The sequence below is a fragment of the Alligator sinensis genome, unplaced genomic scaffold (assembly GCF_000455745.1).
Source record: "Alligator sinensis unplaced genomic scaffold, ASM45574v1 scaffold1112_1, whole genome shotgun sequence".
NCBI lineage: Eukaryota > Metazoa > Chordata > Crocodylia > Alligatoridae > Alligator > Alligator sinensis.
Genome location: NW_005842327.1, coordinates 812,853 through 838,325, shown reverse-complemented (window position 1 = coordinate 838,325; position 25,473 = coordinate 812,853). Strand labels below are relative to the sequence as shown.

The 25,473-nt window shown below is 40.8% G+C and overlaps 1 protein-coding gene across 1 annotated transcript in view; it reads left to right on the top strand.

Annotated features, from left to right (window-relative positions):
• The window catches only part of DNAH11 (dynein axonemal heavy chain 11), a 279,731-nt gene that overhangs the window by 212,190 nt on the left and 42,068 nt on the right, over positions 1-25,473 (top strand). Inside the window, exons 62-65 of the mRNA XM_006028586.3 lie at positions 4,809-4,943; positions 10,003-10,176; positions 14,204-14,439; positions 16,838-16,960. Of these exons, the coding sequence (XP_006028648.1) occupies positions 4,809-4,943; positions 10,003-10,176; positions 14,204-14,439; positions 16,838-16,960 (668 nt within the window). The remainder of the gene's footprint in view (positions 1-4,808; positions 4,944-10,002; positions 10,177-14,203; positions 14,440-16,837; positions 16,961-25,473) is intronic.

Below are 25,473 nucleotides of genomic sequence, written 5' to 3'. Positions count from 1 at the left end.
TCCCTACACCATGCCTCACAGATGGCATTCTCATTTATGTTTTCTTTCACTTAAGTCCCCTTCTGGGGTTCCTGGACCCTTGCTGGTCCCACACTCTCAGTAGGCTCTGGACCCCTCCCTGAGTCTTGGGGAACCTCTTCCCCACTTAGTTCCTTCCCAACCTCCAGACTGCTTCAGGTGTCTTCCCTGTGTCTATGGTCGTGCTTCAGAGCTGCAGTCCTCCTGCTGAGGTGGTGTTGTCTCAGAAGGCTCCAGATGTTACTGCCAACTTCTCTGAGGACCTAGACTTATACCTGCCGGCTCCCCAGGTCAGCTGGCCTCCCCTCCCCCCAGTTAGCCCTGGCTCACACCTGCCAGCAGCTTTGCAGGCTGCCTGGCCTCTTAAAGTGGCAGGCACCCCATGTGCCCTGCCACAAGTACCTACTTACTTTTCAGGTCTACTATTGTAATTATTCAGAATCACATATGCTTGTTTTCTCAGCCAAAGTCAGATCCCCCTGCCACCTCCCACCAGACATGCTTTTTTACCCCTGTCAGCCCTGAAGGATCAACACAGCTATGAGAAGGCAAGCTGGATGCAAGAATATGTCTCAGGATGGAATACAGTCCTTCTGTTGGGGCACTGCTACTCCAATAGAAGCACCGAGATGTACCTGTGGAACTCCATTTCTATCTGGGTAAAATTTGGCCTGCAGAATCCTTAGTACTGAAAAAAAAAATCAAAAAGAAAAGAGCCCATCTTGACATTGTCATTCTAGTGTTAATTTGCAGGACTGTCAAATAGGTGCAAAATGCTACTGGGGAAATGTAATGATCCAGAAGTAACTGAGAGGTCACAAATGTGGGACCTCACATGGTCAGCTTTTATTCATTTTTCAGAAAAGAATGCTTGCCTCATTGGTCTACGCTTGATATTAGCTCAGAGGATTCCTCTGATGCTCCTTATAGTTCATTCAGATTCAGTCTGACTTCATTGCTGTCCTACTAAATACAGGCACCTTCCCCTTTTTGCTTTTTGTGGATTTCTCTTAAGTGTTCATTTTGTGCTGGTTCTGCTAAGTTCCCTTTAAAGTGTCCTATACCATGCAATGAGTTACAGTTCTTATAGTTATCTGTCTCTTGTATATGGCTCTTTGTATCTTCATATTTAATATTAATATTTTTCTCAACCATCATGTCAAATACACAATAGATCTAAAGACAAATTTTCTTTTACAAAGAGGATGGGTCTAGTGGGGGCTGTGGTGGTGTGGGTGCGAAGGTGCACAGTTGATAGTCCAGAGGTCACAAGTTCAAGGCCATAGCAGAAGCACCCATGGTGCAGCTCTGTCAGATTCCAATGAATCTGTGAGCTCTGCTAAATACCTTAACACAAGAAGGAAGGAAGGAGTGACATGGTGAGTTAACTGCCTTTCACTCCTAATGCCATATATATTATATTTTAAAATGACAAATTAAGTCTTTGTCATGTGCATACAATTTCATAATTAATGTTATTGTATTAATGTTTTAAAATGTCAGAGATATACCAACTGTTACAAATGCTACATATTGTTAATATTTATTGTATTTTAAAATCAATTAAAGTTACTAAAGGAAGTGGCTTCTCTGTAAAACCAAGTATACTGATCTTTTCTCGCGTATTAAATCTTTAGTGCATACATGTACACATTGTCATCATTGCACTATCATTCCCAGAGTGCTCCTTCCTGCAAGTTTTTACTTTCAATGAATATCCTCAGTGTCTTCACTACAATACTTAGTGCTGCTCACTTTGTTGTAAATGTGTGAAGGAGCAGGCCCCATGTTAAGTGCCTGTGAGAAAATACAGCAGACAGAAATTGATGGGGTTTTTTAAATAAAACTAATTCATAAATGTTTGATGTAGCAGAATTTAACAACCTCTCTCTAGAGACTTTACTATTACTTCACTACTGTTGGAGATGTACCATACTATGAGTGCAATGGTAAAATTGCATACTAAAAATCTTGCCACAGATGTACACGCACAGGCACATACTCACTCTCTCTCTTACTTACACACACACACACACACACACACACACACACACACACACACACACTTGATTAGATCTTAAGGTTCTTAGGATTCCACCAAGTTCATACTGGAGAGAGGCAGGGAGAGAGCTTGTTGTTTATATAATGTATCACTAAAGTGACATAATGCATGTATAGACCGCTTCGTAGAAACACTGTAAAAATTCCTTATCTACAAGAGGGTATAATCTAGCAATGCTGAGCAGTGCTATGCTGCCATCAGTTTGCATAATATTGTTCCATGGCACTACAAATATTAATGTACAATTTGTTCAATACTGTTGAAGAATAAGTGTGCTTTAGGATGAAAGACTTTAGGTAAGTTCAGTGTTATTACAGTTAGGAGCTTATAAATAATTTATTGAGAGGTTAAATAGGACGGAGCTTTATCACATGGCAACTACTCAGCAGTAACTGCCCATATCCATGCTCTAACACAGCAATGAACAGAAGCAAAACTGTTCAAGATTACTTGTCTTTCAGGTGTTAGGGCTAAGTAACCATGGTTTAGATCTACTTAACCCCAGGATATGAGTATGCACTTGGACAATTCCTATGGAACACTTGATGTGCATAACACCCTGATCCCCTTTACCTCACAGTAGAACTTTCATCTCACAGGGTGCATGTACACTTGCAATTAATGCGAAACAGTAAACTACAGAGCACTCTGAGCCGGAGTGAGCTGCTCCCAGACACAGTGTTTACATATGTGTATGGGACAGCAGCAATTTGAGCTGAAGTGGAGCAGGCCACCGGTGGGCTGGATTGACCAGGTACAGTTTACATTTGCAGTCAGCATCTACGCATGCATTGCAGCACTGTAAGTTACCCCAGAAAGTAAATAAATGCAATGTGAGTTGGGCCAGTTTCAAAAGGAGGGCTGAAGTGTGCTATGGGCAAACAAAATGCATGTCTGCTTGGACCTGTCCTGAGTTTTATTTCTTCTATATAAATTTTGGATGCATTCTTTTTCTACCCAAACATCCCTAGAAAGTCACAATCCATGCAGCACTCTCTCACTGTCTGTCCATCAGAGACTCCTCTCCAGCTGATGCCACCCAGTCAACTATTTTTCTAGCTAATCCTGAGGACATTAATGGTTTAGTGTCCCTTTGATCTAAGACTCAAGCCTTTTACCATGAATTCTCTGATTGCTTGTTTGCAGTCCCAATAGATTTGCATGTGCAAACAGCTGATCTTGGTCTTTAGCCTAGGACTTTTCTGCCAGAGAAATCATAGAACCTCATTTGGTGTGAGCATTCCTTCCGTTATCTCCAGGAGAGTCATTTCTGTTCTGAACCAGAAGGTAACTCAACAGTTTCTGAAACTGCTGTGGGAGAGCAAAATGGCTTTAGCAGATTTGTTTAACAGTCATCTTAAAGTTGGGTTTTATTGTATTTTTGTATTCAGTTCCTGCATCAAGAGTTTTGTTTACAAAAATGACATTTTTCAAGCTGGTTACCACTTCAATTTGTTAAGCATGACATGGTATATTTTCTGGGTTTTTGGTTGTAGCCATGTTGACCTAAGGACATAGGCATGCAAGGTTCTTTGAGTAGATGTGATATCTTTTATTAGACCTACCGAGTAGTTGGGAAAAAGTTCTTTGCAAGCTTTTGGGTTTAGTCACCCTTCTTCAGGCATAGGGAGTCTCTGCTGTTCTGAAACTCCAAGGAATGAGAGAAGCTAAAGAAGACATTGGACTTACAATGCAATACAGCCTGCCTGACATCTGATTCACGTGCCTGACTTGACCTCTTATATTCTTTTTTTTCCCCACCTTTTCTCCCCTCCCCTACTTTTCTGCCCTTTGTCTTCCTGTTTTCCAACCATTTTCTTTTTCACTGAGGGCCTCTTTTTTTGTCTGGTATTATTACCATTGTAATGTTTCCCTTTGGCCTTCCCCCCCTCCCTTGCTTTCTGCCCCTTCCCTTCCCTACTTTACCTTTTTTTTTTCTAATTTCTACCTATTTATATTTTCACTGACATCCTGTCACATTCATAGCTTCTTTCATTCCTTGGAATCTCAGACCAGCAGAGACTCCCTATGCCTGAAAAAGGGTGACTGAACCCAAAAACTTGCTAGGAACTTTTTTCCAACTACTCATTTGGTCTAATAAAAGATATCACATCTACTCAAAGAACCTTGCCTGACATGGTATGTTTGTCACTCAAGCATCTGACTGTATTGTCAACTTTCTTCTATGTTTGGTGTTTTTTAACCAGTGATAAATACTGTAGCCTTCTTTGCTTTCATATCCCATTTGTAAAATGGGGGTGATATTTCTTAGGCTCTTTATCCCATCAATTTAAATTTTAAACTCTTTGACGTGGGACTGACAACTTAGCATCTGTTTGTACAGAGTATAGCCCTATGTGTTAATGGCTTCAATCATGTTGGGGCCCCCAAGAACTACTCTAATACACTTCATCATTGAAGCATATTGAAACAGAAGCACTGTCCTTTTAAAACAAAAAAAACTTTGGGCTTTCTCCTTTCATTGCTGTCATTGTATGTCGTCTAAGGTACTCTGGGAACTTATTATTATTACAAAATATGCAAATGTGCCAGGTACTGCATAGACTAGTAAGAAGTCGCAATCCCTGTCCCAAAGAGCTTAAATCCTTCAGGACAGAAGATATACGTATACCAAGTATTATTTCTGAAGTACAGAAAAGAAAAAGAATATTATTACTGAAGTACAGATACCTGAGATAACAAAATCTAAACCTGACTGTTTGTGCAGGACCTGGATAGAAATCTATGCAGACACAAGGCTTCATTTGAAAAAGCAATAGCTGAGAAAGTTCGATGTCAAGAAGATGTGAACCGAACCAGCAGAACTATTGAGCTAGCTAACAGACTTGTCAAGGGACTTGAGGCAAGTAGGCTACTTCTTAATGCTGTTTTTACAATTAGTAATTACGATATTCCAAATATTTGTTAAGTATACTAGTTATTTTTTAAAAATCTTTAGTAGAATGCATAAAATACCTATGTGAGAGAGAAACTTAGAATCAGTATATTAAAAGAAAACCCCCTGAAACATGCAAGAAGTTTACATCTAATACAGTCAAAATCTGAGAGTGATTGGTGATGCCATGCATTTAATTAAAATTACATGCCATTACCTTGCTTGTATTTGTATGACCACTGGAGAAAAGTCTCCATGACAAAGTCACCACATTTACACAATTGTGAACACATTGCGACAGCCTGGGCAGTCTCTGGCTAATAAGCAGAGAGACTGAATAATCCTCTAGGTCAGAAATGAGTCACATTATCCACTCACGTTGCACCTAAATTGTAAATAAGTGGAATATGCCAATTGGATTGTTTTGTTTTGTTTCCTTTGCAAAACCATTCATTTTAAAAACACAATATTATCCAGTGTGGTCACTGAGATTTTTTTTGCAGGCAGGTGTAAACAGATGCCCTGTCAATTTACTGATCAATTTCTAGAGAGCCACTCAAGTAAGTGGTAGTATAGTTAAGTTCCCCTCAGTTCACAGAGATAAAATTTTGACACACATCTTGACACAATATGTGAAATGTATTACATGCCCTATAGTAGACAATTTGATGCATCTTATATTCCTAAAATATTCCAGATCATTTTAAATAGATTTTTAAAAATACATTAAATTTTATTTGGATTCCCATAAAGTTTTGCTTTACCTAATCTCAAAGAACTCAACTCTCTTTTTGACTAATGACTTCATTTCTACAAATCAGTCCATAGAAGACTGCAGTCAAATCAATTATGTTAGGTTGGACTACAGGAAAAGAGTTTTAACTTATTAAAGCCACCTGAAACAATTGAAATAAACCAGTTTTTTGTCATCTACAAGTAGTGAATTTCTCATAGTTCATTTTAACTTCAATGTTATTCAGAAACTTAAAGAATAACATTTAGTATCTGACTTGTTACAAACCAAAGTGTGCCATTTGTGTTGTTATGAGTTATTACCAGGGATCCTGGTATTCTCTGATTTAAAAAAAAAATTGCAAGTTCTCTGATAAAAACCCCAGAATCTGCAATGAAATTGAAACACCTTCATATCTATCTACATATCTATATATCTATAGATATATATATCATGGTGTTTATATATATATATATATATATATATATCGTGTTGTTTATATATATATATATATATATATATATATATATATGTATAGGTATCTATTGCAAATAAAACATTGTGTTCAATTTTAAAGCAATTTGGAAGCCTCCCAGTACCTCAATCACAATTATAAAACAAATGTTAAAGACCTATAAATGTTGGTGTTTGATTTTGGGATTTTTATCATGGAAAATCAGAGTTCCCCCTACCCACTTAGCTCACAGAACTCAGGTCCTGACCCCCTGCAGCAGTGCCTGAGCCCCAGCTGAGGGAGGCAGCAGCTGCTGCAGTATAGCAGAGTGCGGAGCCCAGCTCCCCCTTCCCCACGGGCAGCATGGCTGAAGTGGAGCCCGCCAGGGGATAGGGACAGGCTGCCTGCTGCAGACTCTGGTGGGGGGAGGGGGGAATGGCTCCTTACCCCTACACGCACTCCTGGGGAGTAGGGAGACCCATGCCTCCAAGATCTGTGTGCCGGTCAGGGGCAGGGCCCCCTGCCTGACCACCTTCCTTCCACTCCCCCCAGCCTCTTGCAGCCTCTTGCAGGCTGGAACTCTGTGAGCCTGCAGAAAACTCTTTGCAAAAGTGAAAAATCAGCATGTTTCATCGTTAAAATGAGAAATCCATGTTTTTCTCCATTTTTCCATGAGAAATGGAAAACCCGGATCCCTGGTTATTATCTACATAAGAGATGTTTTGGTTGGACCCAGACAAAACTAAGACCACCATAAGCTGGCAAAGTCTTACTATCTTGTGTAGTCCTATCAAGTTCTGTGGGTCTATGCCCAAAGGTAATGACGAAGTCTTTCTTTTAACAGTTAATATTGAATCCGGAAAGGGTTGTTTCCAAAGGCTGAGGGTCATCTTTAGTAATGTTTTTATATAAGCTAAAGAAAAATATTTAAAAGGATTAATTGAGAATGTCAAGTCTTTTCCTCCAAGAATAATTTTTTTTTGACTAGAACAGGAGACAGTTAACTTCTGAAAAGCATCAAGACTGATGATTTTGTCTATATAGCATTGACCTGGAAGCTCAACCATTCAGACTAATAAATCAGGCAATTTATATTTAATCATTAACTAACTCCCAAGCTGAACAGCTGTTCAAAATTAGAAATGGGTCACCTCGGCCAGGATGACATTACAGGCAATCTATAATGCATTAGAATAAAATTATAGTGATTTTTAACTGTCTGGAAATTTATTACACTGCATGTTCCAACTCTTAAACCCTTGTTAGCCAATGTCACTAGTGATTTATGGTGGTTGGGTGGTATAGTAAAATTACTGAAGATTTAAATAGACAATCACTCTATGTTTAGTAAATCTTCAAATTTCAAAGCTATTTTGGAGAATGAGGTGGGTGCACTTTATTGTTTATGACTTACCAACTAGTGACAACAGGGAGAGATAATGGATAAATCAAAAGGCTTTCTTGTAAATTAATGGATTTATTGTCTGGTTGCCTTCAGTAAATGATTTAAGGAAGAATCTAATGAGTTCTGCAGAAAGTACTGCAAATCTAAAACACTTCAAATGAACAGTGCTAAATTTCAGAGGTAATTGTTAGTGATTTAAACAAAAACAGTCTCTATCCCACCATTTGTTGGCTGTCTTATACCTGAGACACAAACACTGTCACGCACATCAAGTTCTGCCTCATGAGTTTGCATGGTGAAATTTCAAATGCATGTTCAACTAAGCATTTTGTTTTACGTGAGAACATTTGAAATGCCATTCACTGGGGAGGTAGCCGCTTCACCTGAACACCAGTGGGGGGACCGCCAGCCCGCAAAGGGCCCTCCCCCAAAGAGGGTTTGCCACATCAATCACAGAAAGGAGCGCAGAAGCAGTGTCCATTGCACAGCCCGGGACTGCAGGAGCGATGGCCCAGGGGGGGTCAGACCAGGCATGAGAACCGGACTCGGACCGGGAGCTCATGCACCAAAGTGTCTGCCATCCCCCTCTCAGCAGTGGGGCACAAAACTCGGGTTTGGCCATTGGGTGAAGCACGGTTCTGCCCTGGAAATTTCTCTGACCGCCATTCTGGAACCAAAGGTAGGCATTTAGGGTCCTGAAAACCATGTTCCTGAAAATCTCTGCGAACATTTCCTAAGAGTTTAGTGAATGTGGCATCTGGCCCCACCACTGGGGTGAGGCACCAAAAGTGTCCACCCACCTGGATCGAACAGTCGGGCAACACGCTCACAGCAACCCCTTACGGACTTCTGGGCCACGCCAGGGAGCCCATGTCAACCGCTTGCAACACAGGAGAGCGGGCCGGGCAAAATTTTTCTAAGTCCCATGGCAGACACCAGGTCAACCTGGTTCTCCCACAGGAGAACCCCGCCACTCCCAAGGAAGCACCCCAGCCTTCCCGACCCTCGGGCCGGTCACTGGGGTGAAGCCAGACTTGTGGCCAGGCTCCTGGAACTGCCGCCCAGCGTGGCCTGCTGGATTGGTCCCCTTCCAGACCTCCGGGTTGACATGGCCTTGTGGAGGGCTGCCTAGGCCCCTGCTGCCCTGGCCCGGGCCAGCTGCCACCTGGAGGGGTCTCTGGGCACTGACCCTGGGGCCCTGCATACCTGCCAGGACCCTTTGAGACGGCCCCGGCCTGGCCAGCCTTTGGGCAGGTCACCAGGGCGAAGCTGGAATTGTGGCCAGGCTCCTGGAACTGCCGCCCAGCCTGGCCCACTGAATCGGTCCCCTTCCGGATCTCCAGGTTGACATGGCCTCGTGGAGGGCTGCCCAGACCTCTGCCACCCCAGCCCGGATCAACCACCACCTGGAGGTATCCCTGGGCACCATAAATCCATCTAGCCCAGTGTCCTGTCTCACGTACTTGCAGAGCGTGAATGCTGAGGGAGAGAGTAAAGATGGGTATATCCAGAGTCTTCCACCCCTTGCTCGTCTCCCATTGCAGCTTCCATCATTCAGAGGTTTAGCAATTTCTGATTCAGAGACTGCACTCAGAGACTACCATGTTCAATGCTGATGGATCTTGCCTCCAGGAATTTGCCCAATCCCCTTTTGAACTGGGTTAAGCTACCAGCCTCCTTAACATCTTATGGCACTGAGTTCCACAAGTTAATTTCATGCATCATAAAAAACAACTTTCTCTCATTTTAGACTTCTCTCTCAGACTCTGGTCTTGTCTGAGAGAGACAACTTCTCTCTCTTTTTCTGGATAACTTGGATTTACATATTTAAAGCAGAGATGATTAGAAATGGAAAATCTGACTATTTTATCTTTGTGGCATTCATGTTCCACATAATGTCAAATTTTAACAACTGAAGTGAGCGTTTCTGATCTGTTGCCACTAAATTGAAAATACTTCATAAACAACCAATGTTTCAATTAACATATTTTTCCAGTTTATAAGTGTCCCTGTATGTTTCAGGTTTTCAGGTTCAATTTGACAAAAAACAGCATTTGCCCCAAATATAAATTGATATTTCTGTGATGGTTAACTAAAAACTGGGCACTGTGTGACTGAGAGTCCAGTCATAGGTCAGCCCTTTGTAATTTGCTGTAGCTATCAGGAAATCCAGACTCTACAAGAATACATGCATAAAATGGACCAAACATGCCCTGACACCATCCCTTTGCTCTTTCAGCCCCAAGACTGTCTTATGAGTACTTGCATCTGTTACCTTTTACGGGACCACTGTGCCATAAAGAAAGAGTCAGTCTCTTAATAGCCTTGCTTTAAACCCATTGGTATTTTTTATGTTAACTTTTCTGCCAACTTCAAGTTTAAAGCTATGATTAATATATGTTTGTTTATGACATTTTATAATTGTGGTTTGCAGTCTGAAAACATTCGTTGGAGCCAGTCTATTAAACACTTGGAAGCACAAGAAAAGACATTATGTGGCGATGTCCTATTAACAGCAGCATTCGTGTCTTATGTTGGATCCTTTATGAAACAGTATCGTCAAGAACTGGTAGAACATCTGTGGATTCCTTTCCTTAGATCACAGGAGGTAAAACACCTTGTAGGAAATGGCAGTGCATGCTTGAAGCTTAACTCCCCCCAGTTGAAGGCTTAAGAGTACAGTTCTGTCCTTAAGTAACTAGAACAACTTTGCAGAGTACATATATGCCTTTCAGCAAAAAAAAATTTCTCAGATTGCAGGTACTGATTTTTTGTTTGTTTGTTTGTTTGTTTTTCTACTTGGGATATGCACACTTGAGTGAGTTCCTTTTCCTTTCCTACATCATCTTTCGTAGGCCAAATTACCTGTGTAATAGCAGCTATTACTTATCGTGATGTGTAAAGATAAACTCTGCTTAACTTTCAGGTTCCTAGAAGAGTTTGTAAGGATGGCAGCTAGAGGCATTTTACTTGTAAAATAAGTATTTGATAGGAGCCATTGATACAATATACATGGAGCCCTAAAATGCATCTCCCACCACCCAGCAGTTCAAAAAACTTTGCCATAAATTGATCTCTCTTGCTTACTGAGTTTGTCGCACAACTTTTTAAAGGAGCAAGATGCAACACGCAAACATCTGAACCCCTTGATGGCCTTCTTGTCTGTATCGCTTTAATCTTCAACGCCCTGTATCGCTCTACCCATGTCTATTTTTACTCCCCTGCAAAGCTTTGTGTTGATCACTCTGTGAATGCTGCCTATCTTTGTCTGTCTACTTTGCTTTGTGGCCCAAATCACTGTAATAACTTGGCACCTCACACTTCTTAAAGCATTTTACTTTGCATCTTCCCAGGAAAGAAGGGAAGTGGTATCCCTGTTTTTAAAATGGGTAACTAAGACATAGAGTAGATTAACTGGTGCTGAGCAAACACTGGAGGTATATGAGGAAGTATATGACTAAGCTGTCCTGGTTTCCTGCATCCATGGGTCCAGTGCTCTAGCCACTGGGATGTCCTCCTACCCTCATAACAACATAAGAACTGCCATTTACTGGATTGAACTCTATGTCCATCTTGCCTAGTATCCATGGGTATGTGTCTGGTTCACTTCACAGATGCCCTGATACCTGTCTCTTCCGTGAGCAGAGGGAGATCTTGGCCCACAACTGCCTAGAGTGCACCAGGCTATAGCCCCTTCAGTGCTTCCTCCAGAACCTCTTGCTGAGGTTCTGGCTGCATTATTCCTCTCACCTTTTGGTTTATGCACTCCCCATCCACTTATTTCACCAGGAAGGAGTCCCTGGGTGGGGCACCCCGTGGTGACTGCAGGGCCACTTCCCTATCCCTGGTCCAATCCTGTTGCCAGGCATAGTTTCACTGGGCAGTATCCACAGACTCCTTGAACTCATTCAAGGGCCTGTGAGCACTGTCCGGTGTGCTGTGCTCAGTGTTCCCTCCCTTTCCTCCCCTTGGTGAACTCTTTTTAAACATACACCCTCACTCCCATCCCTGTTATATTTTGCTTTGTCCCAAGGAATTGGTTGCTTACCCAGTGGCCTTCCTTCTAAGGGAGGCTTACAGCGTTTCTTAGTGGTCATTGGCCCACAGTCCCTTAAGCAACAAATAGGCCTGTGTCACATAGTGGCAGAGAGTGGATGATGAAAAGGAGAGTGAACAGGGTATGACCAGAGGTTTTTCTACTGTTCATCTTTTAGATCCACAATCACTACTGTGTATGACCTCCCAGTCTCTGTTGAAAGGCCTGATCTGTCCACATAGAAGTGCCTCTTAAACACCTACTTCAGCTTTGCTGTCTATATTTATATAAAAACTGTGTATAAATTATCTATTTTATTTCCTTTCTTCTGACATCTTTGTACTTACTTGTCTTTAGATACAATTTCCACGAAGCTGGAAACATCTTTAGCTCATGGGAAGGCCCTTAGTGACCATTACCACGAAAAATCATAATCTTCAGAGTACAGTTTTTTAATAGAACTGTACACTCCTGATGCTTTCACTGAAAGGCAGCTGGCAAAATTGCTTGTTTCAGTTTTGACAATTCTCCCAGTGTTAGAGAGAGATATGATTAATAAATTCTGTTTTAAAAATATAGTGAGATCCTTGCTAAATGCTCTTCTTTCAAAAGGACAACAGTGAAGGTAGTGCACTCTCTTCACTGTTGTCCTTTAGAAAGAAGGGCATTTAGCAAGGACCTCACTATATTTTTACAACAGAATTTATTGATCATATCTTTCTCTCACACTGGGAGAATTGTACAGGTATGGGAACAAAAGATACAGTTGTGCATTAAAATGTATACCTTGCTTTGTCACAGAACACTAATACCACCACAAAGTTGTATCAACTATGCAAACCTATTTATTTCAGCTCTCTAATTTAAGGAGACTGCTTGTTTTATGGCCTATCAGTAAAATGAATTTTATTCTTAGTCATCCTATGTGTTTATATAAATGTGTTTATCTGCTATCTGTCTATATACACTCATAGGTATGTATGCTGTATGCAGGGAAGTGTACACATACCAATGTGTTTGTATTTTGAGTGCATTGGTTACATGGTAGTTTACATTGTGAAATTGGCAGCTGTGTGATTAGAATCATGATTTAGGCCATTTTAAACAAATACATCCTTTGTTACAAAACAGAAACAGTTTTGTCTAACAACAAAATTGTTGCCACAGTAACTAAACTGTAACTAAACAGCCTTCCATGTTAGTGTTAATTTTGTACAAATTTGACTCACCTAAAATAGATGCAGTTATTTCTTGAGTAAATAACTACCAAAATGACATGTTTCTTGATGTTACTCCATGCTTTTAAAAAGAAACTAAAGTATTAATTCAACACCTAGATATTGTATGTATGGTAGGGAGGAATAGTATGCTAAAAATAACAATGCAAAGACAACTTCCAAGTGGTTAGGGAATTAGAAGGCTTAGATCAGTGGTTTTTAGACTGTTCTGTGGAACACTGGGGTTCTACAGTAGGTTGTCAGGGGTTCATCAGAGATTGGGGGTAATGGAAAGGCAAGCCAGGAAGCTCCATGCCAACTCACATGGTCCATGGAGCCAGTGGAAGGGGTTCCATGGCAGAAGTGGTATGAAATAATTCAGTGATTTGAGTAAGTTTACAGGACCGGTAATGTGGAGTAGTTCTCTTCTAACTTGGAGTTTTGACATTCAGATCAGGCTGGTATTCACCAAAAATAAAAACCTGAAATAAAATTATAAGTTGATGGAATCAATAGGAATTTCACATTTTTTTCACCAGCCATAGAGTATACTGCCTATTTGGAGGTTTCCTTAAAATACTTGGAATTTTTTAATTTAATTATTCTTCCTATCTTTTTTTGTCTCTCACTGCATCCATAGCACTGCTGAACACACCTTCATTAAGTACTGTTTTGAGATTTCTGATTTTATTAAAACACATAATGGCAGAATAACAGTTGGAGAAAGTGTGACTACTTGCTTGTGCTTTGACTTAAATGAAGTGCACTGGAGACCACGGTCCAATTCATAATGAAGAAGTGTCCATATAACAAAAGAACATTGTTATGCTTGATTTGTTACCTAGTTGGCTGCCTCTGCAGAGAACAGATATATATATGGGGAATTTTATGTAGTAGATGAGCTCTTAAGAAAGCTGGTGTGAGAATCCTGTTATGCAGCTACCTATGCTGCACATAATCTGTAAAGAAACAGTAAACTTTATTCTCTAGAAAATCTTTATTCTCTACCTATTATGTACTATTCATGGTCACTATATCTGTACCAATATAAATAATCTGCTCTAAAGGTTAACACTATATATGCATCAGTTTGTGATATACAACATGTACTTTCATTTAACAAAATCATAGTTTTCAAAGTTAGTTTCTTAAATTAAAAGAATATGCCATTTACACTAGTCCCATGAAATAGTATGCTTGTCTTCTACACATTACATATTCTGATGCTTCTGTTGACATCTGATAGTCTACAGGGCCTTGCCTTCTTTTCCATACAATATACCTCTATTTCTAGTGACCCTTGTTATCTTGTGCCTTGCACAGAGTCTCATCTCGCTATTTTGTAACCTTGCTAGATCATTATATTCCACTCTGATTCAAAGGTTCCTATTCCAATAACTAAAGGCCTGGACCTGATTGCCATGTTGACTGATGATGCTACAATTGCAGCATGGAATAACGAAGGCCTACCTAGTGATAGAATGTCAGCAGAAAATGCCGCTATTCTAACGAACTGTGAGCGCTGGCCTCTGATCATAGATCCCCAGCAACAAGGAATTAAATGGATAAAGAATAAATATGGAACTGACCTTAAAGTCATACATCTAGGACAGAAAGGGTATGTGTAGACCGAAGAATTTGTTTTCCCATTTCACCGTTTTAAAGTTTACCCTAATTTTTACCAGGGATTTGGTTTGTTGTGATGTATTGTCTTTTAAATGTGAAGCATTACATTACTACTGCTTATTTTTCCATAGTATCATTTTCCACTTAAAAAGCTCTACTTTTTCTGCTGTGTTGTTTTCAAGCTAGAGAAAAAATATAGTTTGATATGCATTGCACAAGATAGTAAAATCAGTTTTTCCAAAACTAAGATCCTAACATGCTGGCTTTTGTTCATGTTCCTGATTACATTACAACTTAGCCAATAGGATGGTGACATATATGTAGCCATTACAGAGTGAGATACTCAGTCTAACGTTTTCACAAATGACTTTAGCCAATATTCGGTATTCTCCTGGCTATCAAAGATGTTTTGAATTCTAATAGTGAAGTTTAAATTGCATTTAAATAGCTATCACTCCTTTGGAATGGATCAGATTTATCCCTTCTCAAGATGATTCTGATTTATGGAGAGGGTTGTAGTAGATTTTCAGCTGAATGTTATTTTTCATGCTACCACGTGGCTGTCTAATAACTTTATAAACCTTTGAAGACTATTATCATCAAAGAGACTATTATCATCAAAGAGACTTAGTTTTATTGATATCCAGGAACAGCAGGCATTTGCATAGCCTAGAACAGCATGTGGTCTCAATAATACCACTTTTTAAAACCTCTGAATCACTGAATCAGCTCACTGTCTGCTTTTCAGCATTTTTCCCTTCCTCCTTGGGCATGTCTACAAGTGCCATTAATGCGAAGCAACAAACTGCAGAACTGATTGCTCTGCAGTTTATTGCTCATGGAAAGCTCCTGGGCATGCCATTTACATACTTGGGACCACAGCACATTGAGCTGAGTCACAGCAGCCCCAGGTGGCAGGGAGTCTGGGTGGGTCAGCCTGCCAGCCCGGAGCTGCTCCAACTGGGCTCAGTGTGCTGCGGACGGGCTGGCTGGGGCACGAGTGTGCTTCAGCATGGGGCTAGCTAGTAGGCAGCTCCCACACTGAAGCACCCTCGTGCCCCAGCCAGCTGTGTCAGCTTCTACATGTTTGTTGCTGCGCATGAAAATACGTTGCAGCAGGGTAGTACTTGTATTAGTTTTGTGCACCCTAATAGACAATCTAACACATGTAGATGTTTAGACATTTACTGGGCAGTTATTTAGTCAAATGCACAGTAAACATCTCACATAGACACGCCTCTTGACTTCTTTTACTTTACTATTATATGACCTGCTGCCTGTGATTTCTAGGGTCTGGACTCAGGGATCCAGGAGGTCTCTTCCAGACCTGAGTTCCTGTGTGTCAATCTCTTTGCCATATCTACCTTGCAGGCACATTGGCTGCTTACAGACATGGGGGAAAAAAACAGTGCTTTAAGCTTGGTGCACCCCCACACCAAGCACAGCGCACACCCAGACAAAGCATCGCGTTAGGTGGACTCACTATATATCCAAGAAAGTCTTTTATTTCTAACTATAAAATCTCATTAGGATAGGATTTAAAAAAGGGACAAAGACAGACTTGTATTTTCAGTTAGTATTTCTTTTCTTAACATAAGAACCTTGGCTGCTTACAGACATTTAAAAAAAAACAACCCGTACACAATGTTGCTTTAAACTCAGTGCACCTCTGTGCCAAGCCCAGCACATGCCCAGAAGAGGCAGTCTGTTACTTCAACCTAGTTTGCCCAACATCTACATAGATCAGGCACTTCAGTGGGGCTTTTTGATACTTGTATCGAAAGCTGACACTGGGGAGCCAGGTTAAACTAATGCTGCTTCTTCCAGTAAAGTGCTGTTGTATTATTTTTTCACGTCTGTCAGTGCCTAATATGTCTCTTTATTCTTGGCTTTGAAGACCTAGCCCACCATATGTTACCCTCGCTATAGATTACAATTCTTCCAGGAGCCTGTACAAGTTCTAATACCTCTTTCAAGGCAGCATGAAATTTATAAATGGTGATATGTAAAGCCTTAGAGCAAAATATAATAGACCCACTAAGGCATGCTAAAATCTCCTAACATTTATTTTGTGGCATTCCATCTTACACCTGTTTATAATGTTTATATAAAGACTTGCAGACTCCTTCAGGCAGGGACCTGGTCTTCTTATTTCATTAAAAAATTTAGAATGCCTTTTTATATGAGTAGAAAATAAAGCGCAGAAGTAGACTATTACTCAAAACCACCAAAGTTTTAACTATTAGAAGATATATCTGTGTGTGTAATATGGCAGGTTGTAACTGAGCCCTTAAACAAATATTTTCTCCAGTTTATAATATATGTAGCAGAAGCATCTTATTACATAATTAGAAGTCTGTCTTATTGCTGGATTTTATTTTCATACTAAGGTTTCTGAAAACCATTGAAAGAGCTTTGGCCTGTGGAGACACCGTCCTAATTGAAAACTTGGGTGAAACAATAGATCCAGTACTTGATCACCTACTTGGAAGAAACACAACTAAAAAGGGGAGGTAAGTATTTTTGAATGATCAGGATTTTTACATGAGGCTTAGTGCCACGTTATTCCTGTTGTTTTTTCTGTTCCTTATCAGCTCAAAGCTTGGTATTCAACTATTAAAAAAAGAGAGAGAGAAGGGTGCTGGTTTACAACTGGTAATGAATGCACATCAAAAATTGAGAATCTGGGTGTAAACGCCTCAAATTTTGTATGATTTCAAAATGTAGAACTACTGATTTTTCCTGTCTTCAAGGCTACCCATGCAATCTTATACAAACTTTGCTATAAAAACTCTCATTTTTTTTCAGTTTTTACTAGTAAATGAACGTGCAGTGGCATCTGAAATGGGGGGGGGGAGGGCAGAGTAAATCAATTTCTGTGAACATTTACAAATTTTTTATTTTTGGAAAATGACTTTCCACTTTTAGTAACTCTCATATGTTCAAAAAAGCATTTATACTGCAACCTATATGTAAAGTAAATATTCTTATTATGGTTGACAAATTATAACAATGTAATAAATCAGAAGAAATTAATGAAAAAATAATTGTTCTACCACAACATAAGGTATTTATGGCAAATTCTTACTGGCTTTACATTATTTTCCCTCTCTCTTACTGTAGTAAATGTCTTACCCCTAGATAATGGCTAGTCCCAAAGACCAATTAAATAAATACATGCTTTTTTATCTAGTTCAGTGGGCTTTGGTCCAGAAATTGATAGGTCCCTTGTTTTTTTTAGATACTGACCTGAAAAATGAGGGGGAAAATTCAATTTGTCATGACTGACACAAAACGAAAATCTCTCTTTTTTTTTTTTTTTTCTCTTTGAGAATCTTTTATTTTGGGAGTGAGGGACAAAATGATTCACCTGACCTGGAACAAAAGATTACATTTCCATTTCAGTCATTTGTAACAAAGCCAAACTCATGGAAGAGAAAGGCTCGACTTCAGTGAGGCAGAGTGATCATGTGCCAATTTTACCTATCACTCTGCAGTTGGGACATTCAGCAAGGCTGCGGAAGATTCAGGGTTCAGTTTTTTTCCCCTGCCTGAGGGCACCTGCACCTACATCTCCTGCTGATATGTTAACTGATATTCTGGTGCAGGGGTGGGCAAAATACAGCCCACGGGCCAGTGGGAGCACAGGGCCCGCACCGGTGTCCTGGGGCCAGTGCCAATGGGGCCCAGAGCAGGGTGGCAGGAGCACAGGGTCCCAGCTGGCAGGGGCTTTATGGAGCCAGGCCAGCTCCCCCCTCCCTGCTGGTGCAGCCCAGCCCGGCTCCACAGACCCCTGCCAACCTGCACCCCGCTTTGGGCCCCATCGGTGCTGGCCCTGGGACATTGGTCCCAAGACATTGGGACACTGGTCCCAAGATGCTTGTGATATCAAGGGGCAGGGCTACCCATGCGGCCCTCGCCAGTCTGCCAAAACTGGGGAAGCGGCCCTCCGCTCAAAATAATTGCCCGCCCCTGTTCTGTTGGGTAGTATTCTGTCTCTCCTGTTGAAGCTGTTCCAGTTTGTATTTCTGGGTATAACAAACTGCATGAAACAAGGACTGAAATCCAGGTGTTCAATTTCTCAAAAGAATACCCTAACTTCCTAGATATAGAGATTGTCCTAGTTTCTCTCTGGTATAACATGTATTTAAGAACTTCATATAAAATAACACCTGTGACTAGAGACAGAAAAAACCCACCACAGAATAACATGTAGCCTTGTGATTAGGGTTTGGGTGATACAGATTCAAATCCCAGCTCTGAATCAATCAGAGGGAGAGCCTTTAAACCCATATCTTCCACCCTTCAGGAGAGTACTCTAACCAGTGTGCCCAGGAATTAGGGAGACAGTGATCTCCTTCTCTTCTTTTTCCTTCACTTTGCAGATCTAACTCTTTTTTTTTTTTTCCAAACTGAATTTTTAGCAAACTGTTTACTGAAAAAATTGCTTAAGTTTATTTAGGATACCTCTAAACATAGGCTTTCAAGGGCTGGGGATGAAGTTGTAGATGGGCAATGGTGGGGAGCTTATGCTGCTACCCATGCTGGGGGCAATTAGTGAATATCCCTCTCTAGTGCCTGCATCATTTGAGTATGTGACCAGTGGTCAGATTTCAGTGTCTGCCAATGCTGTGAGCAAACTGGAAAGAAATGTTTAGTTTGGTTATGTCAGTGTACACCTAAAATGAGTATTAACTGGTTCATTTTGGGGGCTCAAACTTGGCCCCACAAATTTGTCTCTGATCAAAGGTGAATTTTTGTTTTTCCTAGTCTGAGGAAAGTTCTTTTCTGCTGTTTTACAAAAGAAAAATACCTTCAGTTCTGAGAGTAAAAGAGATACAAGACTTAAGACGCACTCTTATCACATGTGCCAGGGGCTCTTTAAATTCTTTTTGCATAGCCAGCATTGCCATACAGAAGGGACTGGTTTCATATGTACTTCAAGAAGTTATGGCTAGTTAAGTAGGCTGGCTTTATTAGCTCCAGATTAAGGGAGACAATGCATCTGTTACTCACATTTGCCAAAATATATGTCTATTATTGTCAGGTTATACTCAACTTTTCTTCTTGTTTTATATATATATATATATATATATATATAAAATCCTCTTTATTGTAAGCCACCATAAGGCTTCGGTGGGAGGGGTGGCATATGAGATGAATGAATGAAAGCCGTGTGCTTCGTGCCTGCACACAAAAATGATGGGATTTACAGGAATTCAAATCCTTTTTGAACACACAACTGGTTTAAGACTAACAACGTTTTATACGAAAGCAAAATATTGCCCTGTGCTTTCCACCCTTAAAATGCTTTGTTTTCTTTTTCATCGTAAATAACTAAACTCTCTTAGGCTCCCTCTAACCAGTTAATTCTGCAATTACTTTGAGACCAGTTACACATGCAAAGTAGCTGTCACGCCATGAAGAGCTCTAACCAGTCATCAAGTTAAACCTTGAAATATGTACTAACATTATAGCTGGTTGCTATTGAGTTTTAATTTGCACATGTAGCTGGGGCTCCCAGCCACAGGGCTGTATCATGCCTAGCTGGGTCTGGGAGTCCTACAACTGAGGAGACTGTCAGCTCCAGTAGCTGCTGACTCTGGGTCGCAGCAGCACAGAGACCAAGTCCCACAGCTATGGATGCTGGGTCCCGGCAGCATGCCTCCTGGTGCCAAGACCCATTTGGGTGCCAGCAGCTGCTTGGCAGGACTGCAGTCTTCCAGTCCTGGGCATGCACGGAGCTCCCGGGGCTGGGAGATCACAGTTGCTATAGTCTTCCAGCCTCAGGGAGGGTATGAAACTCCAGGGGAGGGGGATTGCAGCAGCTGCATCTTCCAGCTGCAAAGGTGCATGAGGGGCCCCTGCAGCTGGGAGCCTCTCAGCTGATGAAACCATTAATGCTCAACTGAGGGGGATCCCAGCAGCAGGAGTTTGCTTCTTGCCAGTGCACTGACAGTAAAGTGCAATGGGATCTAATGCGTGATCCCACAATTGCACCTCCCGCCATGCACCTCCTGGCATGCATTAACCCCACTGCACCTTTACTTCCATATGTAGAGGGGTCCTCTGACCCACACTAAATACCCAAAGTTTGCTAAGTATGTGCTTGTAAAAGTGAGATAATGTGTGGCCTGATTTTGTTTACACTTACATCAGTATCAATCTGCAGTAACTCTGCTGAAAGAGATCAGAATTGAGTTCCATGCTTTTGAAGTCTTATTAGCTAATTTTGGACATGATTCAAGAAAACTAGTAGGAAGAGGTATGATAAAAATGATAGGGGTCACAGCAATACCATTGCACAGTTACCCTGCAAAGGCTTCTACGCAGCAGAACAGAGGTGCATACACACGTCCACACACTCATCATTTTAATATCAAGTGACCAGTTTAAGAGTTCTTTGCAAGTGCAAATAAAAGTTCCTCCAGTTAATATTTAATATTTTTGTGTGGCCTTCTGTTCACTGCATGTTGAAAGATATACCACATTTTCATCCTGGAGCAGTAGAAATATACAACCCTTCTCTACCAAGTGAACTGGGTTTTCATCATTCTGGATTTTGTATTATTATTATTTTAGTAATTTGTATTAGGCATTTTTGTTTTTCTCCTAATAAAGGAAGACTAGAAAGATGCTTGTGATAGATATGGTACAGCCTAACAGTTGAAGTTCATTAATAATTGGAATGTTGTAGAGTATAAAGTAATGAATACTAATTACTCCTTTCATGTCTGACAGCACCCCGTGGACCAATACATCAGCCCAGACTTTAATTTGGTTCTAGTAATGGTTTCATCAATAGTACATTAATTCTGTGTTTGAAAAGATATACAGTTGAACCTGACCCACACAGTAGATACCACTGTCATAAAATGGCCACATACTGACAACAACTGGATAATTACAAATAATTAAATCCACTGAACTTCAGACAATCCTAATTTTAAGTAAAATATATCTTATGATATCAATCGACAGAAAGCATAGCCAGGGAGATTTATCAACTTGAACTTCTTCTAAAGCAAATTTACTAGCTTGCATACTAGAAAATGTGCTGATCTTTGAACAACTTCATAAAATTATATCCCCCTAGTTTACTGAGTTTAAGTCTTGGACATGGTATATTACCAGCTAATGATGGCGTTTCTGAATAAAGACTGCAGGAGAACTTCTCAACCTCAGACAACCTTGCATAAATATTGCTCTTCTATTACCTGAGTGATTACACAATGGGAGTTGTGCATAGTCAGTATTTCTCAAAACAAGGCTTGGGTACTTAAAAACAGATTTAGGATCTCAACTTTAGGTACCCAAGGTTAAAAATATGGGTGTCACATTTATTTTTTGTTTTCAGAGAACTACTTTAACAGAGAATATGCATGGGAATATGATCTCTTGTTTTCACAGGGATTTTTTTTCAAACTATTATGTATGGGTTACAACGTAGAAACATTTTATAAATTCACACCACTTGGAGCAGCTCAGATTTTCTTATAGTTTCTTTGGTTGCAGCAGGATAAAATGAGTAAAAAATAATCAAAACTTTGCTGATAACATGAGCAAAAATAGGTCTAGGCGCATGTACTTAGGTCCATCACAGCAGCAAGGAGTAAAATGATGCCATTTTTATATAGTTGATTTTTTTTTTGACAATAGCCTACTCTAAGAGAAATGGTAACCATTAAATAATTGGCTGAGAACAGCAATTCAAGATGATTTAATGTTTTCATAACTCTTCATTCACCTCCCAATCCCTCCCTCCCCTCCCCCCCCCACTTTGTAGACATCATTGTATCTATCATAAGCATCACTTTCTATAGGTCAATGTCATTTCAACTTGAAAGACTGATATAAACATCTGAGGTGATAGAGGGACAGATTCATTGTTTATTAGGTCCCCAGTTGGGTCCACATGAGTAGCCACTTATGCTTGCTCAGAGACTCTGCATGTGGGCAAAGGACCATTCATGTGGATCCAATTGCAGGACTGGGGCACTCTGAAGTACAAATTGTACTTTAAGATAGCTCAAGGTTTGAGCATTGCATACAAGTCTAGTGTTCATCTGGTCACATTTTTTCCATTCATGTGAGACTTGACTGTTACAGTTTTGTGTAAAGCCAAGATAATTAACTCAGTTTCTACACAGGAATAGCCTTCCTTGCTTTGCACATCTTTCCAGCTGGGAAACATTAAGGCAGAATTTTTCTTCACTAAACTAGTTTGACCAACTTGTACAGTTTGCCTGCTGAGATTGCTAAGTAACAGCTCCACTCTACGCTTGTTTGCACCTGATTTGTTCAGCTTTTCTCTCTGGGTTAGTGGCTGGAGTTCACAAGCCTGATGCAGAAGCTTTTAATTTTAAACAGCAGGGTTTGGAATAAGGCTCCATTTAAAAGTGTTTCTTTTTTCCCTTTGAAGTAGGAAAATATTGTTTCTCCTAGCATTCTTGTCCAAAAAAAATCTACGTAGCAGTGCTCTTCATTTTGACTGAGCTGCTCCTAAATGCCTATTAGCTGGAACCTGCCATATTTTCTGCCATGTAGAGATGCTATTCTTCAGTGGAAACTGTGCACTTTGAAATATGCACCTTTTAATTGTTGTGTTGTTAATTACTTAATTCTGGATTCTTAAACATGTTCCTACTATACTACTTCTCATTTTGAGCACTTCACATCCTTGTCAGCATCCTACTTCTGGGGTTCTGGACATAATCCTGCCTTTTCACTCAAGAAATGTGTCTGGAAGTGAAAGGCATTTCCTTTGCAGATTTACTTAGCTGGTGATAATTAGTCTTCAGTAAGTGAAGTTTCAACTTCCAGAACTTTCAGAGTATCTGCCATTGCAAGAGATTGTCTTCCTGAAAGTGGGCTGTTATGAGCATCATACAAACTGCCTCCACTTCTATCCTTATCTTTTGATCCGAGAACCTTTGATCACTTTTGTATGCAACTGGAAGAAAATAATTGAGTGCTGCTTTGTGTCTGGGGTCCTCCAGGAGAGAGAGTAGAGGGAAGGTGTGGCAGGGACAGGGTCCCCACCCCTGCCATGCTCTCACAGGACTGGCCATGCCAGCCAGAAACTCATCTGCCCAGGTATGGACATGTGGTACATCTCTGGAGCACAGGGAACCACAGCTATCAGCAATCCCAGGAGCATGAGAACATGTGCTCTCCGATTAGCCCACAGTGGAAAGTGGGCAATTTAAAAGGAGGGCACTGAGAGAACTTAGTATTTGGTATCCCCAGTGTGGGAAAACCTCACAGGAGCCTGCAGGAGGGAAAAATCCTGAAGAAGAAACCCTGCACGCCAGACCCTTGGGACCGAGACAAGTCCATGTGAGGATAATCTCCCTGAAAGATAAGTAGATGAGATTAGGGGGGAGTGACAGCGAGGGGTGTCCCCGCAGAAGCCCCAAGCTGGGACCCCAGATGGAAAGAACATCCATGGGAAACGGTTGGTGAACCAGCTGAGTAAAAGAGTGAGGGGGAGAGAAAAGTGAACCAGCCTCTAGGAGCAAGTGGGGACCAAGAAAGAAACTGAGGCAGATGGACTAAAGAAAAGGGTCAGACTGTCCTGCTGGTGAGGAGAACTGAGAAGGAACTCTAATTCTATGGCAGAGCATGCCCAGGAAGAGGGAGAAGAAATCTGAAGAACTTGCTTGTAAATTTTGATTTATAAAGGAATTAGAGGGTATTGAGGGCCATGGCTAAGAAGCCCTTTCTTTGAGTTAATTCCTCCTTACTGGAAAATAATAGTAGTGGGGGAGGGAAAATCCTTCCCCAAAGATTTGATTTAGAGTCAAGACAGAAGTTGGACTCTGTTCCCAAAAGGGGACAATTGAGGAGGACAAAGTCAGAAGGCCTGGGACCAGCAGAGGAAGAAATTTGACTGAGTTAATCGAGAGAATTATTGTTTGATTTGATGAGAGTGGTTATATAGCGGCTGACCTGGTGGAGAAGGAGAACAAGACACTGAGTTAAGGACCGAGGAGAAAGAGACCAGGAATAGTCTCCACTTACCATTCATGGGGAATAGTGACCGTCAACCTGAGAGGAAAGGGGCCGGGTGTAGGGGAGGTGGAGCCCTACAGAAGAACCTCACCTGGGTCAGGCATACCAGCAAGTCAAGAACATCCATCCTCTCGAACATCCATTTTCCATTAAGACATGCCAGGAAAGTAGGAGGTAGAGATAGAAGTCAATATAACCTGACGTGGTTCTGAAGCAGAAGAAGACTGCCTGCTCACAGGAGGTAATTTTACAGGTCTCTACACAAGTCTTTGTTCTTAAATATAATGTTTCTTGAATTGGACTGGCCCTGGAAATGCCTCATTCTCAAATCTGCTGTTCCAGAGGCCAGGTCCTATTTGCCCACCTGTGATGCCTAAACTATTGCATGTAACATGGCTGGAATTGCTCCATAGATGCAATGAGTGGTGATTAGTAGAAAAGTTGAAGCTAATGAGAGGCACATGGCACTTTTAAAGAAATCAAGTCATGTATCTAGATACCAAAATTTGGATTTAGGCACCTAAATTTAGGCCTCTGGTTCTGAAAATGTTGGCCCCTCTGTCCTATCATCAGCTATATTTTCCATTCATAAACCTATCAGAAGTTGTCTTCCACCATTATAGTTTGATAGTCCTATAAAATTGTTCTTTTCTGTTACAAAGATCCCTCGGGGTTTATCTTTGGTTTCACAGGTATTTGGGGATCCATCTTTTGAATTTCTAGGGCTGTATCCACTTTATTTCAAGGACTGTGGTAATTTCCACTAGAAAAGTAGGGTAGACACTTTTCAGTTCATTTTGGAAGTGTCTAACCAGAAGGAAATGGAGATCCTGAAGCTTTTGTCACCCTTGTTTGAAAGAGATTTTGTCTCGTTCGAGTGTTCCAAGGTAGGTACAATCTTAGGGAAGTCTGCACTGAAGGCTAGAAAAAATGTGTTTTCCTTTTCTTGCACTGTTTTTCCATTCTTGTAGTTTCACTAGTAGCACCCATAGACACTACAATCTTTCATAGT